The 16,351-nt window shown below is 52.7% G+C and overlaps 3 protein-coding genes across 3 annotated transcripts; 2 read left to right on the plus strand and 1 right to left on the minus strand.

Moving 5' to 3' along the window:
- Nucleotides 1–2,919: 2,919 nt before the first annotated feature.
- MAA_04363 (Single-stranded nucleic acid binding R3H) lies at nt 2,920–6,360 on the plus strand (the record flags this gene model as incomplete). Its single annotated transcript, XM_007822361.2, has 3 exons — nt 2,920–3,383; nt 3,446–5,238; nt 5,306–6,360. The coding sequence occupies 3 exons, from the start codon at nt 2,920–2,922 to the stop codon at nt 6,358–6,360; spliced, it is 3,312 nt and encodes a 1,103-aa protein (XP_007820552.2).
- Nucleotides 6,361–7,208: 848 nt separating this feature from the next.
- On the minus strand, nt 7,209–8,658 carry MAA_04362 (BEM46 family protein; the record flags this gene model as incomplete). Its single annotated transcript, XM_007822360.2, has 4 exons — nt 7,209–7,383; nt 7,632–8,270; nt 8,418–8,461; nt 8,545–8,658. 4 exons carry the CDS (start codon nt 8,656–8,658, stop codon nt 7,209–7,211), a joined length of 972 nt encoding a protein of 323 aa, XP_007820551.2.
- A 6,167-nt stretch (nt 8,659–14,825) lies between these two features.
- Nucleotides 14,826–16,057, plus strand: MAA_04361 (Zinc finger domain-containing protein, C2H2, LYAR-type; the record flags this gene model as incomplete). The annotated part of the gene is made up of 2 exons (XM_007822359.2): nt 14,826–14,864; nt 14,957–16,057. The coding sequence occupies 2 exons, from the start codon at nt 14,826–14,828 to the stop codon at nt 16,055–16,057; spliced, it is 1,140 nt and encodes a 379-aa protein (XP_007820550.2).
- Between the last annotated feature and the right edge of the window lie 294 nt (nt 16,058–16,351).

Below are 16,351 nucleotides of genomic sequence, written 5' to 3' on the forward strand. Positions count from 1 at the left end.
TCAGGCTCGTTGTAAAGCGGCTAAGGATTAATTCGAGATAGGCTTCGTCAGGGAGAGAGGTAGTCGGTTTTCCACCGAAGGAAGTGGCGTTAAGCATGACCAACTCAAATTTTGGCCAAAATGGGCTTTTCGCCTGGGACGGAAAGCAAACATGCGTTCTACTAGTACTAGTCCACCAGGCACCGGGTTCAGCATTCAGCCCGTTCGCTGCAAGTGGCGTGAGACTCATCTCCCCCAGGTTGAGGATCTGGGTACGGAGAACTCCGTAAAGGCAATGTCCATCGTGTTCCCGGTTAGCGAAATATGGTCAATAAACGGGAAGGCGACATAGCCATCATCTCGGCAAAAGCTGGGTTGCATGCGAAGTTGCATTGCCATATTATCGTGCAGAAGAAGAGCGAGAGAAGAAGAAGAAAAGGTCGGCGCTGCCTCTGCCTCAGCCAGAAGCAGAGACAGTCCCTCTGCTTGTTATGGCATGCAATGGTCGGTTCAATGTTCAATGTTGCCCACTCAAGGCGGGCGTTGGCGCACCAGACACCCTGTCGTGTCAGCCGCCAGGGGGTCCAGGTGCCTGGGCGGTTCAATTGACCCGACATGGTACCGCTACAAAACCCGGACAGCAGGTGCATCCAAGCATCCTTCCCGTTAACCACTGACCGGATGGAAAAGGGGTTGCGGAATTTGAAGACAGACGCAGTCTCTCTGCCTCTTTGCCTCTTTGCCTCCTTACGTCCCAATCCAAGACTGGAAACCCCCGGCTCTACGTGAGGAGGAATCAGCAAAATTTATTCAAAGCGAGGTCGCGAGCCGCTGGCTTTTAGTGCAGCGTCTATAGCCTGCATAGCGCCCCAGACCTGCATCTCGTATCCAATGACCCCCCGGCAAGTTGCGTCGAATCACATCAGTCCTGAGTAACATATTCGCCTTTCTGTGTGCTGGAGTGATTTGTTTTCAAGCGCGTTATTGTCGGGCAACATTGGTGTTCTCTCAATGGAAAAATTTTGCCACGGCATGGGAAAGAGATACCTAGCCGTCGTAGCATGGTATTCCGCATCGAGTGTACACATGTATCGATGGGCGAGTTTTCGTGCATCCGTGGTTCCCGAAGCTCATATGTTACAGCTGAACGGGAAAGATACCCTGTCGATGTGCTTTGCATTTCAATGTTGACGAAAGACGGCCTGTGCTCTGTTCCTTATTCCCGACTTATCCTCGATGCCAGAGGGCCTGATGTACGGAGAAGACCGTTCAAAACTGGTGATTTCGGTATGCATCCCTACACCGGCTGACTGAATATTGATGAGTTGCTTGGTGCATGGAACACACTCGACCATTGTGGACTACCGCTGCACATAAGCGGGATGAAGCAATTGGAGTGGCATGGTCCATAAACATCGCAGTGGCACATACTCGTCGTTGATGTCTAACAAACCCAGAACTTTAGAACTAGGATTCAACCAGTAATACAACCTCCCGTGGTGGCTTCTCCGCACACCATTTCCAGTGAAACCCTGGGGGCAAGAACATGATTCAATCTAAAGCACGAGTCGAAGGGTACACGACATATCACAAGATACCTTGGACCAATATTATAACGAAGCTCCGTGACACCACAGACTGGTTGTCGTTGTACATCATGCTGGCCTTATTCCCGGTTGGGCATGGTGTATTGATAATTCATATGCAGAGTGGGAGAAAGAGGGTGTACGGCAGGTATCCATCGCAATCATACTCTAAAGGTATGATTTCATGCCGTGACTATTTTGAATAATTTCAACATTTGCGATGGGGGGTCATGGGGTTTCATGATCCCAAAGTAAATGTGCATGGCGGCGCACTGCACCATCTAAGACTAAAATATCTTCATAGGCATTTTGTAATGAGAAAAGTACACAGTTTTTGTTCTAGCTAGAGATAATAGTTTGTAACGTAAGACACATGAGACACATATACAAAAGCCATAAGTAGCATGAGCGAATATCCCAACGTCTAAATTTATTTACACAGTCCACATAATGACTTTCTCACCTTCTTCCCGTGAAATATGGATAACAAAATATCAAAGGCGATTTCCTCCCAGATCCAGATCCTCATGTATTCCCCAGCAAGCACTGAACATGTTGGACATGTCATTGTGGCAGCGTAGGGTAGGCATAGCGCATCACCAGGTTCGTCTGCCGTACAGAAGCACGATTTCCGACAAGGATAACACTACGCCCGCAGTTCAATTTCGAATCTGGCTGACTCGCGAGAAATTTTCCCTGGGGTTGCCTGGAGAAAATTGACGATCAATTTTCGAGTCAAAACTCAATTTGTCGCACGTCAGAGTGCAGAATTGGGAAGGTTCCTTTGTCACTATGACTCTTTTTCAAGTGCACAGGCGACATCACGGATTCAACGCGCTGGGATTGGTCAATTCGAGATTGGGGCGGTAGCTTTGCCCCTCTTGTTGCCCGTTAGTTGGTGACTCATTTTCTACCAGTTGACTGCTTTTGGCACGTCGCCAGAGTCTTTGTCAGCCTACACAGGCGACTTTGCCACTGGCTAGTTGTTCTCCTAGACACTTCTTCAGCCACTAAGATTTGCGGAAACAACATCGAACGTCCAGCATCGACTTCGAGGCTCCACTCAAGCTTCAGCATTTTGCGACGACGGGCGAAATATCAAAGAAGTCAACGCCACTTGCTCTTCTCCTGTCTCGCTTCCCTCTTTATTTCTCATTCTTCACCTGGGCTCTTTGCCATCCTATTGACTTGACTTGTACATATACGTGTTTGTACGTTTGCCTTGCACTATCCCAAGCCGTTCCGAGTAAAACTCGTTCTCCGACAGCAAGACGTTCGACGAGCTTCACTTCAGAGTTCCACATTGGCCACCTCAACTGCTTTGCCCCAGAACGCCTCTTCCCAACCACAGATTATGCCCGAGGCGGAGGGCTCTCAAGCTCAAAACCAGTCGCAGCGTCCTAATCGGGGAAGAAATCATGGCCACCGCAGAGGCCGCGGTGGTAAAACCCGTCAACTGGTAGACGGTTCTCGCTCGGGGGGTGCATCTGCTCCCTCTCAAAGCGAGACTTCTCAATCACAAACTGGCTCTACAGCCACACAAAGGCAGATTCAGGCATCCTCGGAAGCACCAGCCAGATCAATCCCAGATGGTTCCAACTCAAACCAGAGAGGGAGAGACCGAAGACCTCGTGGCCCACGACAAGTTGGCCGTGGCTCAGCAAGACATGACGCTCCGCGATCGTTTGCTCACAGATCATTTGGTGGCCACCTCACCGGCGTAAGTGGCGAAGCTGGTGATAGTGCCGTCTCTGCTGCTCCCTCGCTGAGCGCGGATGCACCAGAGTTCGTCCCTGGTAAGCCTTTAGTAACTAGGAGGTATGCAGTTCCCCCTCGACCGTTCACATAGTTATGATATAGTGAGACCTGACCTTGCACAGTAAACCTACCAAGCCCAAGACTTTTGCAAAGCCACAAGTGAGGCTTCCAAAATCTACGGCAGAGGACCTGGGAACTAGGATCCATGAGGACATAAGAAACTTCAACTACGAATGTGCCATTTGCACGGACGATGTTGTGCGGACTTCACACGTTTGGTCATGTACCCTCTGCTGGACTGTTGTTCATTTGAAATGCGTCAGGAAATGGTACGACAACCAGAAAAAGCAGACAGATTTACAGCCCTCTGAGCCTCGGCAAGTGTTTACTTGGAGATGTCCAGGGTGCAACTCGAAGTTATCTGACGACCCCGGGTCCTATCACTGTTGGTGCGGAAAGGATATCAACCCCCATCCAGCACCTTCATCTCTGCCTCCACATTCTTGTGGTCAAACGTGCTCGAAACCGCGACCGACATGTCCACACCCGTGCCCTCTTCAGTGTCATGCCGGGCCCTGCCCGCCCTGTGGCTTAATGGGGCCAACTCAATCCTGCTTCTGCGGAAAGAACGAATCTCGCAAGTTGTGCAGAGAGACCGACTACGAGAACGGATGGAGCTGTCAGGAAACCTGCGGAGATTTGCTTCCTTGTGGGGAGCATTTTTGCTCCAAGCCGTGCCATTCCGGCCTCTGTGGAGACTGCGACATGACTGTTGATGCCAAGTGTTATTGCGGCCGAGTTGAGAAGCAAATGCCGTGTTTTGAACGAGAAGAGCCACAGATGTCATACCACATTGCGGACCAGAGTTGGTTTGATGGAACTTTTACATGCGATCGGCTCTGCGAGCGCAGTTTCGACTGCGGCATTCATAAATGCTCAGAGTCGTGTCATCCGCAGGAAGAGCAGCCAGCACACTGCCCATACTCGCCAGAATCTGTCACCCACTGCCCGTGTGGCAAAACACCCCTCGGCGAGCTGCTCAAAAATGCTCGGGTTTCGTGTGAGGACCCTATTCCACATTGCGAGGAGCCTTGCCATAAGAAACTACCGTGTGGGCACTTGTGCGCTTCCAAGTGCCATACCGGAGATTGTGGATTCTGCAACGAGACTATAGAGGTTGCTTGCATATGTGGCCGGACACGCACGCGGAGCGTCTGCCATCAGGGCAATGTTCAAAGCCCCATGTGTATGAGAATTTGCCAAGCCAACTTGAGCTGCGGTCGTCACAAGTGCGGAGAGCACTGCTGTGCAGGCGAAAAGAAGGCTGCTGAGAGACAAGCAGCTCGACGAAAGCATAAGCTTCCCAGTGAAGTAACATCGATCGAAGCAGAGCACATTTGCATCAAGACATGCGGTAGACAGTTGAAGTGCGGCAGTCACGAGTGCCAGCAAATCTGCCACCGTGGCCCATGTGCCAACTGCCCAGAAGCCATCTTCACCGAAATCAGTTGCGACTGCGGCCGGACAGTCCTTCACCCCCCTCAGCCGTGCGGTACCCGGCCTCCAGACTGCCGTTTCAACTGTCTCCGACGGCCCAGCTGTGGACATCCGTCCGTCGAGCACAACTGTCATGCTGGAGACATATCCTGCCCCAAGTGCCCGTTCCTGGTTGAGAAATGGTGCGCTTGTGGCAAGGAAAAGATTCACAGCCAGCCGTGCCACCTCCAGGAGGCACATTGCGGGAGGGTTTGCGGGAAGAAGCTGAAGTGCGGACTGCATAGCTGCAAGAAACTGTGCCATCGACCCGGGGAGTGTGAGGATGCCAATCTATCAGGCAAGCGTTGTGAGCAGGCTTGTGGCAAAACGAAATTGTTCTGTGAACATCCATGCCAAAACACATGCCACGGACAAACTGGTAAGTCAAGAACCGTCTCAAAGCAATGCTTCAACCGCCTGTAGACAAAGTAAACTAATAATGACAGCTTGCAACGAGTCATCCGCCTGCACCGCCAAAGCTGTCATCTCATGCCCCTGCGGCGTTCGCACCCAAGAAGTCAAATGTCTCGCCAGCAGCTCCAATGCCACACCAAGCCGTATCGAAATCAAATGCGACGATGAATGTCTGCGCCTCGAGCGCAATCGTCGACTCGCCGCAGCTCTCAACATTGACCCTACCTCCCATCAAAACGATCACATCCCCTACTCAGACACCACCCTCCGCCTCTTCAAAGAGAATACGTCGTGGGCTGAGACGCAAGAACGCGAATTCCGCGTCTTCGCTAAGAGCCCCAACGAGGTGCGTCTCCGTTACAAGCCCATGAGCACCACGTATCGCCAATTCCTGCACGTCCTGGCCGAAGACTACGGGCTTGAAAGCCGCAGCGAAGACATTGAGCCCTACCGCTACGTCGTCGTCTTCAAGGGCACTCGGTTCGTCTCTGCCCCCAGCAAGACACTCTCCCAGTGTATCAAGATCCGAGCTGCCCAAGCGGCAGACGCAGCCAGCGCCGCCGCATCTCGCGCTCCCTCTCCGCCGTTGACCGCACAGGACCCCTTCAACGGATTCCTCCTCACAAGCCCCCGCTTCGGCCTCACCATCGACGACGTCAAAACAGCCCTCAACTCCGATCTGTCCACTCAGCCGTCTGTCCATTTTGAAATCAGCTTCCTCCCCTCAGACGAGGTGCTCCTCCGCGCAACGACATCCTACTCGTCGTTCCTGTCGCCCCCGGCCCTCGAACAGGTTCTCATTTCCCTGAAACCACGTCTTGCCAGGACTATTCAGGGCTCAGATGTAGCAGGCAAGGTATTCCTGTGCCACGTCGATTCCGCAGGCCATGTCGCAAGGAGAGACGACGTGAGCAAGACGGATGCATCCGGATGGAGTGCCGTTGCCGGAAGGGCCGCTGCAAAGCTGGATACTGCCGTCGAAGAAGCTCCCCGGACCACGGGAAGACGCTTAGTCGGGCTTAGAAAGAAGAAGATTGAGAGGGAGCGGTCGTGGACACATGAGCTAGATGGGGATGTCGAGTGTTGAGATGTCTCCGCCAGTGTTCTATTAATCACAATATACATCTTTATTTCGCAGCATTAGTATTATTTACTTGTATCGCCATGAACACCATGACTTGGTCCTCGTTGAAATTCCGGTATGAGCATGGCCTCTAGTCCAAGTGCTACTAGTAGTCGCCGCTTCGTCACTCTCAGAAACACTTGGATTTCGTCTCAACGCGACAAGGCACCATTAAAGCGCCAACTCCCTTGCTGAAAAAAAAAAAAAAAAAGAGAACCGCGACCTAACCTACACACAAGCAACTTCCCATCCATCCCTCTGCCTCTCTACAAACACCCCACGCACAACACCGCCTTTCCAATACCACCGCGCATCACGCGGCCCAATCACCAACCCTACAAGCGTCAGTCACATGGACAACCCACCGCCTGCGACTCCTCGCGTCGAACTCTGATCTCTGGCACCCCGCCGACGTTCATGGCATGCACATAGACACACGAGAGAAAATGACGCAACGCCAGACCGGGACGGTACATTAGGTCCTCGTGGCGCAAGTACATGCGCGATTGGTCTGTTTACTGCCCCCTCCGCCGATAATTTGTTAAAAAAAATAAAAAAATGAAAATAAATAAATAAATCAACACTTGCTCGTGGCAAAGACACCATGTTTCCACTCCCCTCATTATCAGAGACTGTGTCTATGTACTGATTTCCGTGTATATGCTGAACAATCTTGGCAAGACAAAGTGGGTATCTATCATGACGACTCGACTACACATCTTTCCAGCAGGAAAAAAAAAGAGTTGTCTAGCCAGAAAAAAAATACAGATAGGATTGGCGCCGCTCCGGCAGGATAATATTACCTACCATTTCTATAACCGCGTCTTCTCCATGTATGATTGGCTCGTAACATCGGCCACAAAATCGGCAATGGCTTCAAAGTAGCCGTCCTCGAGGACGCTAGAGTTGTGGTCGCCACCCGGGAGTGGCTTCCAGCGCTTGTCGGGTGCGTTGCAAAGGTCGTATAGCTGGCGCATGTGACCGGGCCTATCTCATGAGAAAGCGCAATTTGGTCAGTTTGGCAGATTTCTTAATGTGGTACTTCATTAGGGTTGAAGGTGTGGCATCAAAGGGATCCAATCAGACTTGAGAGATGGTAGTTTCAAATCAGCGCCGCAAGCGGTTCATATTTTGTGGGTGTGGTATTTGATCATCATATGATCCATGACAGTTTTTATTCTTCTTCTTCTTACAGAAGCTTGTGTAAAAGAAAGAGGGGAGGGGACAAAACTTACGGCACAATTTCGTCCTGCAGACCGCTGAGAAATAGGATAGGAACCTTTGTAATGCTCGGCAGAGTTGCTTCGCTGGGCCACACCTGATGGCAGAGCAGAGTCAGGTACTTGGCAGGTGGAATGACAGATGGTATCAGCTTCCTCATGGATACGAAAGTATTCTCCAGCACCAAGCCGATAATGTCGCCGGCGTCCTGGTTCTTAGCCACCAGCCGGATGCTAACCGCGCCGCCTAAGCTTTGACCATAGATGACGAGGCGGTGGTCTCGTGTCTCGGCTCTTTCACGCAGGTACTTCAAGCCGGTTTGCGCATCCATGTTCAATCCTGCCTCGTCGGGCTCACCGGTTGACGTGCCATATCCCCTGTACTCGAGCATAAAGACGTTGCAGCCCGTGTAATTAATGAGCAGTCTTGCTATAGGGAGTCGATGACCAATGTTTCCAGCGTTTCCATGAAACATAATAACAGTCACGTTGGAGTTTCGACCCTCACGAGGACCTCGAATGTAATAGGCGGAGAGTTTCTCGCCATCGTCAGTAGGAATAACAAGCTCTTCGAAGTCCCTGATACCGAATTGGGAAGGTCTCGGTACATCTGTCCGGGAGTTTGGGGGCATGTGGGACGGGTATATCAAAGCCCTGGTGAGAATACAATGTTAGCCGACCGGCCCAACCTCCTTCCAATGGCCTCGGCACACAACGACCACCAGGATCCGTCACAGTGCCAAGTGCCGGGTTACCAAGACGGCCTCGAGGGAAAAATAAAATAAAATAAAATCACCATACTTTTGTTTAAAATAAAGAAGCGACGTCAGCGCGGCAGCAATGCCCTGTAGACATACGTCAGCTGTCGGGCTCTGTACAACATGACCAAGCAACAGCTGCAAGATCCAAATCTGGCACCCTCACATACCGTGGATGCCAATGCAGGAAGACGCATATAGGAAGCTACTGAGCTGAGTGCAGAGGCCATCTGCTCCAAGTAGCTGCCGAGGGTCGAGGCGGGAGCAGAGCTGTGGCTCGACATTTCGGCGCGATCAGGCATCGAGAGCCTTCCCTTTGGTGACGGGCAGGCTTGAGATTGGGCTGGGTTGTGATCGTCTCAGGTCCCCAAGGCTGCGCCTTGTTTCTGGCCGCGGCGGCAGCGACGGGCGAGCCAATGATACAATAGACGTCGAGGGAAGCAAAACAAGGCGGTATGATGTCAAGGCAGGTTGCCTCGGCGAGGATGCAGCCCTGTCACGGAAAACACGACAAATGCCCAACGGTGGCAATGTGCGAGGCGGCGTCCTTGTGTGGCGAGGCTGACTGCAGAGAAGCAGATTGCAGATTGCAGAATTTTCGGTGAGGGCGCGCGGGTGCTATTGGTGTCGTGAATGCCTAATCGTGCCTGCTGGCCTGGTTCAGGACACGAAGGCGCCAATCATTGGAGCATATCTGACCGTGATGCCGGGAGGGAGGCCCTGATTTGTACTGGAAGGACGCGTGAAGGCGAGGCCCTGGAGACGGTTGGGGATGTGGACAGAAACGAAAAGACGGTGCAAGATGCACGCACAACGGAACAACAGTTTTGTGTTTGCGGATGGCGGTAAAGAGCAACCCTGGAGTTTGCTCTACGCATGTACTACTCCGTACGCCAATGTGCGGGACAATTGAGGTCTGGTGGGCTGAGAGGTCGACGGTGTGGTGTGGGGCTTTCAACCAGGGACGGTCGAGACGGTCAAGACGGTTAAGACGGGTTGAGACCAGACGGACGAAGCGGCTAAAAGGGAGTTGAGGGACATGGAGGCACTCGGGCCTTCCGCTCCACTCTCTTGTCTTATTAGTATCATGAATGCCAATGTGCAATGGTTGGTGCTTTGTCGTGTCATGGATTGCGCCGCAGACATGCATCAGACATCGTACATTAGGAGAGGCGGATGGCTGATGATGGATGCATCCATGCCCCAAAGCTTGATGGAATATATCTACTCTGTATCCGCAAGGCCTTGTCTTGGGGGCAGCCAGCCGATTTGATTGAGCCGCCCGGGCATCCGTCACAATTGTGAGGCTTGACGACTCGAAATGACGCATGGCCTCGGCATCAATCCTCTGTCGCTCATGTGGGTATTTAAAATGAGCTCCCGACTCTCACCAGTACCATGTGCATATCATCAATCACATTGAATCTGTTAGTACGGAGCACTACTACTAGTATCAGTACGGAATCATGTTACACGCCCATCCCGACCAGCATGCATTATGAAGTTGCCGAGTACGACGACGAGTGGCGTCGCGCTGGATATTCGCACTCGCAATGCGCACTCCGAGTGTGTCAAAGTATATGATGCCAGATGGCCGACTTTCACACACATCGGCCATCACAAACCAGTGTTGCTCGCCCAAGTTTCTGAACTACGGGTTAGTTGCATCATTGCATGGCTCACGATTAGATTATGCAGAAAGGGATGACGGGGAGCCCCCATCACAACATACGGGGTACGGATACCCCAAGGAATGGGGACCTCCAGAGACAAGCATGAATTACTCGAGGCTTGACTCGCAAGCAAGACAGACCCAGACTCAAAGAGGGAGGTTGAAACGCCGAATTTGGTCGCCATCAAAGCACCAACGCAGACGTGTCTCAGGCGAAACTCGCAATTCGTCCTTGTTCTGAAGGGGCGGGATACCCATTCCCCAAACGAAGCTTACATGACATGTGCATCGGGGCACTGTACATATCTGTACGTGTATTTGTTCGGCCTTCCCTCCGTCTTCCTTGGGGGATATTTGAATAAAGACGGCGCTGCTGAAACATGGCTGCGCGATTCCCTCGGAGGGGGGGCATGATGCTGGATGCTGTACGAAACCGTCTCGGCGCACAAGCCTGGGAACATGGGCCAGGTTGCTCATACCCAGACGGACGGTTACCCCCGGACTCTCTGCAAGCCATGCCGTCCCAAGGTTGAGATGATTGAACTCTGGTTGTTTGGCGTACCAAGCGGCCTTGACAGCCTACTCCGTAGTCACGATGCAACTGCACCATGGTGGCCGATCTTACAGCGCGGGGATTTATGCGGGGGCCCGTATGCTCCCTTTCTTTGAAGTCATGATGACATTTGTAAGGGATATTATGGCATACATATGTACCATGAGTATGATGGAGGCGTCGGATGTGTCCTTAAGCCACAAAGCTCGATACGATGATCGTTGGGCCCTGGCCACCCGTAGCGCCTACGCAACCACGGGAATCGGTACATGATGGGCGCCATTCCGATATCATTAGAGTTGGAGTATCGCGAGCACGTCTCATGCAAGCTATAAACCCGCATCAGCGCCGCCGGGTGTGCTCCTGTGCTGCCCCTGCAGCAGCGCAGGCCGCTGTCCGGAGGAAGACTCCGAGGTGCAGATGCACCGGCCCATGTCCAAATCTTGCAAGGCGCCGGGAAGAGCGCAATGACTGGCCGCGAAATAATGAAAACATGGAAAAGCAAGGGACGCGGATGGTTCCATGGATTGCTTGATGCTTGAAGGGACCTTGTCGCCGGCCAAGATGCCCGTCATGAGGAACCGACAAGGAACGGCAAGAGAGGATGTGACGTGTGCTCTGTGAGACTTCTTTGGCTGGCTGGCGTTTCATGCTGCCAATAGTGTAAAAGCACGGATTTTTTTTCTTGTCTTGTGCGTTTGTCTTTTGCTCTTTTGCTCTTTTGCTTGGAGTTGAGTGATGGCTCGGCTCTTGTCCACGTTCGCTTGTTGACTTGAGATACGGAGTAAGTGTCTCAGTTTTCCCCATCGCCCGGGTCAGCAGCCTCAGCCACTCGCACTGCAGCGCGCATGATCATGCCGTCTCCTAGTGGCTCATGCTCGAGGTTGTCACTATGGAGCACTTGATATTAGATGGGGGCGAAGCTGGCAAGTTGGTGTGCGTACGCAGTACGGAGTAGACATGGCACACAAAGCAAGCAAGTCGACAGTGCTCGTTACTACCATCATAAGGTCAAGGTGTGCTTGTGTGCCAACAGCCCTCCAAGTAATTGGCTCCGTCTGCGACATGGGAGGGGTTCGAATCCATTGACATTGGTCGTCGCTGCGCATGTTGACAGCGTAATTCTAGACTGGAATAAGACGGCACGACTATCGACTTGCGATTGGCCGTGCAGTTCTATATTCAGCAGCGGAGAGCCTTTGGCCTGCATGGCCAGTGTGAGGGCACCCCTTTAGCTGTTTTCCAAACAATCGACGGCAGTCCCAGTTGGCCAAGCAGGCCAGACACTCAGCTTATGGCAACGGCGCAGCCACAGTCTTGGTGTTGGAGTGTGCCTATCTACATTTTGTGCCTATGTATGTGCGTGTGTCATGTATGTATGGAGTGATGGAGGCGGCAACCTTGGGAAAACCTGCTTCTGACGTTGCGTGGGTAGTGCTTGTGACGGCAGCATCTGCAGGTCGCGAAGAGATTCGCCGCCGTTCAACCTTGGTGTCTGTTGATGTGCAGTAGTTCGGAGGTTGCTCCTTGTCGCCTTGTATCGTAAATAACTACAGAGTAGGGAGTATGTGCAGTATGTATGTACAATCATTCAATGTTCCCTCGGGAGTTGCAACGACCCTGGTGTCCACATGACATGCCGGCTGTCCTTGCTCGACGCGATCCCTCGCCTCAACAGACCAATCAGGGTGCTGCCTCAGGCGAGTTTGAGAGCTGGTGGAAGGAGCCATCTGGACCCTGGTGTGTTTTGGAGGGGGGGCAGATGGACAGCGCGGGGCGTGGGCTAATAAGCACTCGAATGTTGTAGGAGTAAGTTGTGTGGACGGTGTTGTAGCTGGGACGACTGGTGGTAACATTATAAAAAGAAAACACAAGAATACAGATAGGAGCACGAGAACTAAGCAGAGCAGAACAGAACAGAGCCAGAAGCATCTGTGAAATGGCGCCATGGCCCATGAAGCGTGTCCAAGTTTGCGCCATGGCAACAAGACCGTATGTAATATCATGTGCTTGAGCCTGCACCTGCGCCTGCGCCTGCTCCAGCAACCCGCACAACATTCACCAGGCGACGTTGATTGCCCAGACACGGACCAGTCGACTGTCAACCACTGGGCAGAGACGCACGTCACGGCGGCAAGGAAGGCAGCACCGCAGGCACAACACAGGCACAGCGATAGGGCAGGAGGCGGCACTGGAGCACCACATGCCCGAGAGCACAAAATTTTCGTCTCCAAATGCTATGCCCTGGCGAATTGCTCGGCGGGATCACTCTTTTTGCTAGTTGTGCTCACCCTTTACCTGGGACCTCGTCATCAGGTATTATAAAAAAAATATAGTAGCATTTATTCTATTAGAAGTAAATATGTTTAGGGGAGTTCAAGTACCAAACAGTAAATAGTGGGGCGATAAGCGCACCTAGCAGAAAAGTGAGCCTGCCGAGCAATTCACTGCCCTGCCTGGCAAATCAATTCCCCCCAATTCCCGCAGACTTTTCCCCTCGCACCACGTTAATCCGCTTGTCAAACACTGGCACATCGTCCGCCGAGCAACGCAATTACCGGCTTGACGTGCTTCGGGGCCCATAATAATATCGATAAAGGCACGACATCCATCCCGCAACTGTTTAAAATTTCGCATTTTCTGTCGCGCACTGGAGTATTCATTGCTCATTATCCTCCGACCTTGAGAACTCCTTGTCCTGCCTCGCGGGCCCCTGCGGCTTACAGCCCACCGCCGACCATCTGCCGTCTCGGCTCTGAGCTTTCTTTCTTTGCCTCGCTTTGGCTCCTTGAACACAATCTCAATTCTCATCCCGCCAGACTCACCTGGCAAACACCACATACACACACACACACACAGCCATCTCGGGCCTCGCGCCGCACCGCCCCCCCTCCATCCCATTCCAATTCCTTCATCTAGTAACCAGGGGCTTGTCCTTTTCGACGTCAACTGAAACGCATTCCTCTTGTCTGGCCACCCCTTACAAAGTACTTTCCCCGGTACTCTTCCTGAACAGCCGCCAGTCTCGCCGGTATTGACTGCGACCCAGGTCACTCTCTGGAGATTCCCGTCACTTCTCAGTCCGACATTGGCCATTGGAAGCCCCCCCCGCCACCAACTGGACGGCACCTGGTATCGATAGCCTCGACTCCTCGAGTCCACTGCAGAGCAAGGCCCTGAAACTGCTCAGGCGCCTCGACTTCTGCCGCTTTATTGCGCCCGTGCTCCCCAACACCATCCCAATCCAACAAGGAAGGCCCCTCGTTCTGTTGGAGGCTCAAGGTTCTTGTCCCGTTCTTGGCCTCTCGTGGCGGCTTCACACCCGATCGTCGCCTCGTCGCGTCCTCCACTCATACACCAGCGTTTGGCTTCTTTGCGAACAATAAGCCTCCGCCCGCTGCTCCTGCTTGCTTGTTGCCCTTGGGCCGCCTCATCACACACTCGAGCACCGCGTCCACTCACACTCTGCCTCTGCCCAACCCAAGCGACGTCCTGACCCAATCACCAGCAAGCCCGGTATTACGACCAGCAGAATGGTCTCCTTTCAGTGTGAGGTGAGTGAGGCTAATCCTAGTCTGTTTCCTGTTCCATTCTTGTTCCATTCCTGGCTTCCTGTGCTCCCACCCCAGCCGGGCCTGTCCTTGGGTTGTTCTTGTGGCCTCGTTTGACCCTACAATGAATACCTTGGAGTGCCTGGCACCATCATGCCACGCTCTCATGTTTCCAAGGCGCATCGCCCATCCCACCACGCTGCACAGCGCCCCCCTCCATCATGCTGATGCCATCCAGCCCTGACATCACTCCCGCGACGCCCAGAAGCAATCGCCACATGCTGGCTGATGGCTGATGGCTGATGGTGCTAGCACTACGGAGCAAGGAGGAGTCCTTTTGTCTCTTTGACCAAGCAATAACATAGGCCCTGCCCTGTTCGGATGTTCCCTTCTGTGTCCCGCTGATCCCCTGGCCCACCCTCCGTTTGGCTTGTCTCTGAACATCCATCCCCCTCCCTCCCCTTTCAAAAGCACACACCCCCTGGTACATTGACCTGGCTTATGATATAATAACCCTCCTCCCGCGCGTCTCATACTTGCCGCTCTAGATGATCTTTTTCCCCAACTCAACTAACATTCTCATGCCAACAGGCGTGTGGTGACGTCTTAACAAAGAAGAAACTCGACCCTCACCGCAATCGTTGTCACGGAGCTTCCTTTTCCTGTCTCGATTGTATGGTCCATTTCCAAGGTGTACAATACCGCTCTCACACTGTATGTGTCACTCCGTGAACCAGCTTTCACCACAACGTGTCTGCCGCCGCGACGTCGGCTTTTGGATGACATAGCATCTAACATCCCGATAGTCCTGCATAACCGAAGACCAAAAATACCAAGGTGCATTGTACAAAGAGAAGAACAAAAAACCCAAGATCAACAACCACAAACCCGACGACTCCCAGTACCAGCATCAATACGATCGACCCAAGAACATGGCCCTGCAGCCGTATGTTGAAGACATTGGGGAGGACGGAGCTTACGAGCCATGGAACGACTCTATTGGGCAGACTGAGGACGAACCATCCCCGGCAGAAGGGCTCCCTGAAGCTCCTACACCTCCTCCCGCCGCTACCGATCATCATATCAATGTGTTTGATTACCTCATCGCCACCGGGCAGACTCCAAATGCCTCCAACATGAACCTCGTCATGTACCAGCAGGGACCAGAAAACGGTGACGGCAAATCCTTGGTGCGATACGATGATGAACCCCTAGTTCAGTACGGTTCCGGCCCCGTGCCTACGGATCCAGCATTTGTGACTCCCAGTTCTAAGACCGAGCGACGACGAAGCCGAGAGAGAGAGCCCAAGAAGGATAAGAAGCGCAAGCGTCTCCATGTTGATGTTCCTGCGGATCGAGTCATGACAGACGCGCCGCCCGTTATGCACTCCGGGCTCACTGGTAGCTTGAAAGAGATGATGCGGCCCACGTACCCTCCGTCCCCCGACTATTCTGGCGGCGATGTCGGCGGGAATTCTCCTGCAAGCCCTCTGAAGAAGTCAAAACACTCAAAACATTCCAAGGGCGGGCGCACTAGCGACGGTCTGTTCGGTGTCATGATGACTAAGTCGTCCAAGAAGAAGTCAAAGAAGCATTCTCACCGGCACGCAGAACACAGAGACACCAAGCTAATTGAATACCGACCGCAATCCAAGGACGGCAAGACTAGCGAGGGCCAAGTGGTTGTATACAAACCACGTGCCGATGCATTCCTCTCTTTGGTGAATAAAGGACCTGAGAGCAAAAAGGGATGCAGCATGAAGAAGGCCTTGAAGCAGTTCCATCGCGTGCGCCAAGACTCCGGTTCCAACTTGCCCAAGGCCACCGAAGAAAAGGAACTCTGGCGAAACTTGCGCCTGCGCCGGAACGATCGCGGCGAAATTGTCGTCTTCACCGCCGAGCATTGAAACTAGCGTGTCTGCCAAAAAATGTCTGCAGCGACAATCCAGGAGTTTTCGGAGTTTACATTGTTGGGCTACACCTGACGTTTCAAGATACCTGCATGGAGCACATCATCCGCAACTGCATTGCGCATTCCTATTTTGTTTGAACGAATTATTTCTTTTTGTCGTGAGGTGGTGAGATGGCATTAGACTATATCTTGGGCCTTTCTTTTCAACGTCGCAGGATGGAAAAGGATTCGAGTCGGTGGGTCGACTTGAAGTACCAAAAGATTAAACAAAAAAAAAAAACCCTTCTAG

Source organism: Metarhizium robertsii (assembly GCF_000187425.2).
Source record: "Metarhizium robertsii ARSEF 23 chromosome Unknown MAA_Scf_5, whole genome shotgun sequence".
Classification (NCBI taxonomy): domain Eukaryota; kingdom Fungi; phylum Ascomycota; class Sordariomycetes; order Hypocreales; family Clavicipitaceae; genus Metarhizium; species Metarhizium robertsii.